The sequence below is a fragment of the Oratosquilla oratoria genome, unplaced genomic scaffold (assembly GCF_046742065.1).
Source record: "Oratosquilla oratoria isolate Oo_2021 unplaced genomic scaffold, ASM4674206v1 SCAFFOLD208, whole genome shotgun sequence".
Classification (NCBI taxonomy): domain Eukaryota; kingdom Metazoa; phylum Arthropoda; class Malacostraca; order Stomatopoda; family Squillidae; genus Oratosquilla; species Oratosquilla oratoria.
Window position 1 is genome coordinate 39,058 of NW_027467560.1, and position 4,195 is coordinate 43,252.

The 4,195-nt window shown below is 43.9% G+C and overlaps 1 protein-coding gene across 1 annotated transcript; it reads left to right on the forward strand.

The window, feature by feature from the left end:
• Positions 1-1,805: 1,805 nt before the first annotated feature.
• LOC143022858 (uncharacterized) lies at positions 1,806-3,048 on the forward strand. Its single transcript, XM_076181242.1, has 3 exons — positions 1,806-1,937; positions 2,038-2,652; positions 2,812-3,048. The coding sequence occupies exons 1-3, from the start codon at positions 1,806-1,808 to the stop codon at positions 3,046-3,048; spliced, it is 984 nt and encodes a 327-aa protein (XP_076037357.1).
• The last annotated feature ends 1,147 nt before the right edge of the window (positions 3,049-4,195 follow it).

Consider the following 4,195-nt stretch of genomic DNA (forward strand, 5'->3'; position numbering starts at 1 on the left):
CGAGCTTGTAAGAACTGGTGAGAATACCCTGTGTCAAGTAAGATTAAACATTGATTCCAGTGCAGTTAGGTCTCTAGTGAGTAAATTAACTTTGATGATTATATTCTGTGCGTGTCTATGTATATATGGTAATGGTTATACTTTTCCAAAGATCTTTATTTTCTTAAATACTCTTGTTGAAAGCTGCCGGCTTTTCCGTGTTTCAGTTCTCATTCGCCGGCAGCATCTTATTCTATATTGGAATCGTTCTGTACATGCTTAAGCTTTCATTTATAATTAAATCTATCTTCCTTTGTTGCTCTTTATTTGAAACAATATAGTGGAATGCTCTTAAGAAACAGGTCCAAGTCCTCTCTCATAATCCGGACTTTGTTACGCCATATTGGGGCCCTCAATTAGAATACTCGGATCATCGTGCCCTGGGAAGTCATGGCATAACAATATGTGTATTATATCTTAAACATACATTTCATGTGCTTGAGGTGAGGAAAGGTTATAAAGATATTTTATATGAATAATATTTAAACGGTTATGTGCCTATAATTTTCCCCGTTGTTGATTGTATGTCAATAAAATATACGGCTATAATATTTTGTGTGAGGTTGAGAGATGTAACAAACTTCACTAAATTGGTGTTACGTGGTTTTAATACAAGTAATCATTTTTCCATCCTTAATTTGTTATAATCCTCATTTCTACATTTAAACCTAACAATGCAAAAATATGTCGAAAAATAATTCTCTCTCTCTCACTAGTTATCTATTAATAAGACCGGATCACTTAATCTAGCCAGTTATGCATCTTTATCTATCAATCCATCTGGTCATAGTGAGCTGTATAAAGAAAAACACTGATATAGGTTATGTAAGTAGAACAGCACTTAGATAGGAGGACAGTATTCTGGCATAATATTTGTATTCACACATACTGTGATTTCCACCCAACATATATTCTTAAGTACACATCTCCCAATGAAAAAAAAATACTTTGAAAATTCCTGGATCCATATAGAAATCTTGATTACCACAAAAATAACTATCTATTAGCAACATTTCCTGAAATTTTAATTCAATTGCAAATAAACAGACTAAAGAACCCGGTTAAAACATAACTGAGCTTGGTGGAGATAAAGGTCTACATATAAAATCCACGCTTGATATGGAAACCCACGCAAATCCAAAATGTAATATAATAAAAACCATATGATGCTTTTATGTGTCATTACTACTGGGTTTATATTCAGCTAGTTGGTGTGTATCAACAGTATATCTTCCTCATCTACCTGATCAACATATAAATTGACATGTCATCCCATCTAATAACTCGTCATATTAATATAATCCACCTAATGTGAAAGCATGGAAAACATTTTTATAACTTTTCTGGCGGTCATATCTCAGATACTGATAATTTGAGGATAAGAAAGCGATACTGAGTAATTTCAGTATTATGTGAACATCATAGTGTAATTTTAAAGTTTACCATACATACAGATGGTTTTCTTTATAGTTTACATTTTCTTTCACCTCTCACTCTCTCCCCCTCTGGATTTCCTATGACGTCACGGTGGAGGTGCGCGGACGGGGGTGGGGGTGCTCAACGTACCTTATGGTATTCGTTTTACCTTGGTTCTACCAACGTCTGCCGGCCACTATCCACCGTAGCCTCTTCACCATGGAGGACCAGCTTCCCGTGGAGAAACTCGCCACACTCGCCGACGAGCTCAGACTCAGTCCCCACAATTCCTTTGCCCTCCGTCTCCCACATCAAGACAGATCCCCACTACGAGCGCCTCGCTCGTCGACATGGTGACTCCACTCACACTGCAAGTTAACGAGCTCAAGGAACAAGTTCAAGAAGCAGACCGCCATAATTTTTCCCGCTGGCAACGTTCCAGATCCAGACCAAGATCCAGGAGCACGGACCGCACCCCAGCAGTATGTTACTACCATACCCAGTTTGGTTCCAAGGCACGCAACTTACGCAAGTGTAACCAACCCTGGGCCTTCACCAATTCCCCCCCACTTTAAACCCCAGCGGCGAACATTAGAGGTGCATACTGTTCGCCCCTCCCGCTCACAACTCCTCTACATCAGAGACCCTCTGACGCGCCACCTATTTCTCATTGACACCGTCGCTGCAGTCAGCATACTTCCTGCTTCACCCAGTTCAAGGATGTTACCACCACTCACTTCCCTCTACGCAGCCAACAAGACGAAGATTGACATCTTCAGGAAGACTAACTTAACCCTCTCCCTCAACCTCCGTCGTGCCTTCGAGTGGGCGTTCTACGTCGCCGACGTATCTCAACCAATCCTCGGAGCCGATTTCCTCAACCACTACGGTCTTTTCGTCGACATACAGCGCCGTCGCCTCTACGATGTCTCAACGCGCCTCTCGTCCTGCGGCCACAATCGACCTGGCGTTAGCACCAGCATCTCTGTCACCAGTCAAGACACCCCTTTCGCTTCTCACTCAGCCACATCCTTGCACACCGCCGATACGTCACCACGTCGAGCATCGCATCGTCACTTCTGGCCGCCCAACCCACGCCAAGCCACGACGTCTTGCACCCGAACGACAACGCATCGTCAAGACCGAGTTCGAGTCCCTTATGCGCCAGGGGATCATTCGGCCCAGCAACAGCAACTGGTCTTCAGCACTTCATGTCATACCTAAAAAGAGCGGTGATTACCGAGCACTGAACTCCCAATCGATCGGTACTCCATCCCCAACATCTAGGAATTTGGGTCCCAGCTCTTCGGCTGTACCACCTTTTCTACGCTGGATCTTGTGCAAACCTTCCATCAGATCCCTGTCCATCCCGATGACATCCCGAAGACGGCCATTACCACCCCATTTGGCCTCTACGAGTATGTCCGGATGCCCTTCGGCCTGAAGAATGCAGCACAGACATTCCAACGCTTCATCGACGAAGTTCTACGTGGCTTACCCTTCTGTTTCGCCAGCACAGATGACCTCCTCTTCGCCAGTCCTGATGAAGCCACCCACCGCCGTCACCTCGAAGAAGTCCAAAGAGAATTGTAATTTTCTTCTCTCACGGACGATTTCCTTCGCTAATGTAGTGATAACTAATCACTTCAGGCAACACGCCACTACAAGCGTCCCCTTCTCTAAATGATGAAAACTCATTGTGAGGAGTTCTCGGACAACAATTCTTCAAATCTCCTGCTCTCCTCTTCCTCCTCCTCCTCCTTTTCCCCCCGGCTCCAACCACGTCTCAGAACCTACCCCAGTCGCTTCATGGTTTCCCTCCTGTTGAGCGCAGTGTTCGTGTTTGGGTCTGCAGAGAGGCGAACGAGCCCCAACACAAACAAAAAAGGAGAAAAGAAAATTAAATTACAAGATAAAAGCCGAGGAAGAATATGAGGAAAAGGAATTGAAAGGGAGAGGGAAGAAGGGATGAAGAAAGACGAGGAAGAAAAGAGAAACGTCAAGATAAAGACGACTTAGAAGTGTAGAGTGGACTAGTATATCAAGATTATTAATAAAATTTATTCAATAAAACGCTGAATTCAGTGTTTTCACGAGAAAAAATCGTGGACTGAGAAATTTTCTGAAAAATAAAAATTTCTTGTACAATGTCTAAAAAATTAAATAAAAGTTCTTGGGGGTGTCACTAAATTTCCTAAAACATGAACTGCATAAAACTGGGAGAAAGATGGAAATGGGCGAGCAAGGTGACAACATACGAAGAAAACGTGTAGCGAAGGGGTGGGCAACCTTATTAAGTGTGGGTGCCAACATAAGCCAAATCGTTGGTACAAACTTTCCTCACGTGCCAACGGAGTGAGATGATTGTAGGCCTACATGCGAGTGTAGGCCTCCTCTCCCTCCCTTCAGCTCCCAGGAGGAGCCCCAGCCAATCCGCCGACCAGCGCAGAATGCTGTGTTACCGATGGTCATACAAAAGAAGTTGGAGATTTATTAGTTATCTATTCTAAGGTGAGCCCTGGGTTTCGCGTGCCGGAAAAAAGTCGTTGGTGTGCCAGATTTTGGTACGCGTGCCAAGGGTTGCCCACTCTTGATGTAGAGTATAATACATACGAAGGGGGGAAAAGGAAGAGGATGATATGGGGGAAAGATAGGAAGAGGAAAGAGTGCGACACAAAGGGAAAGAGAGGAAGTGGAAAGAGTGCTACACAAAGGGAAAGAGAGGAAGAGGAAAGAGGAC

What these genes read in the sequence shown, in the direction of transcription:
- LOC143022858 (XM_076181242.1), top strand. Translation starts at nt 1,806, where the DNA reads ATGGTGACTCCACTCACACTGCAAGTTAACGAGCTCAAGGAACAAGTT. An exon ending in GCACGGACCGCACCCCAGCA is followed by an intron (nt 1,938 to 2,037) that starts GTATGTTACTAC and finishes TTTAAACCCCAG; the next exon opens with CGGCGAACATTAGAGGTGCA. An exon ending in CGGCCCAGCAACAGCAACTG is followed by an intron (nt 2,653 to 2,811) that starts GTCTTCAGCACT and finishes ACCTTCCATCAG; the next exon opens with ATCCCTGTCCATCCCGATGA.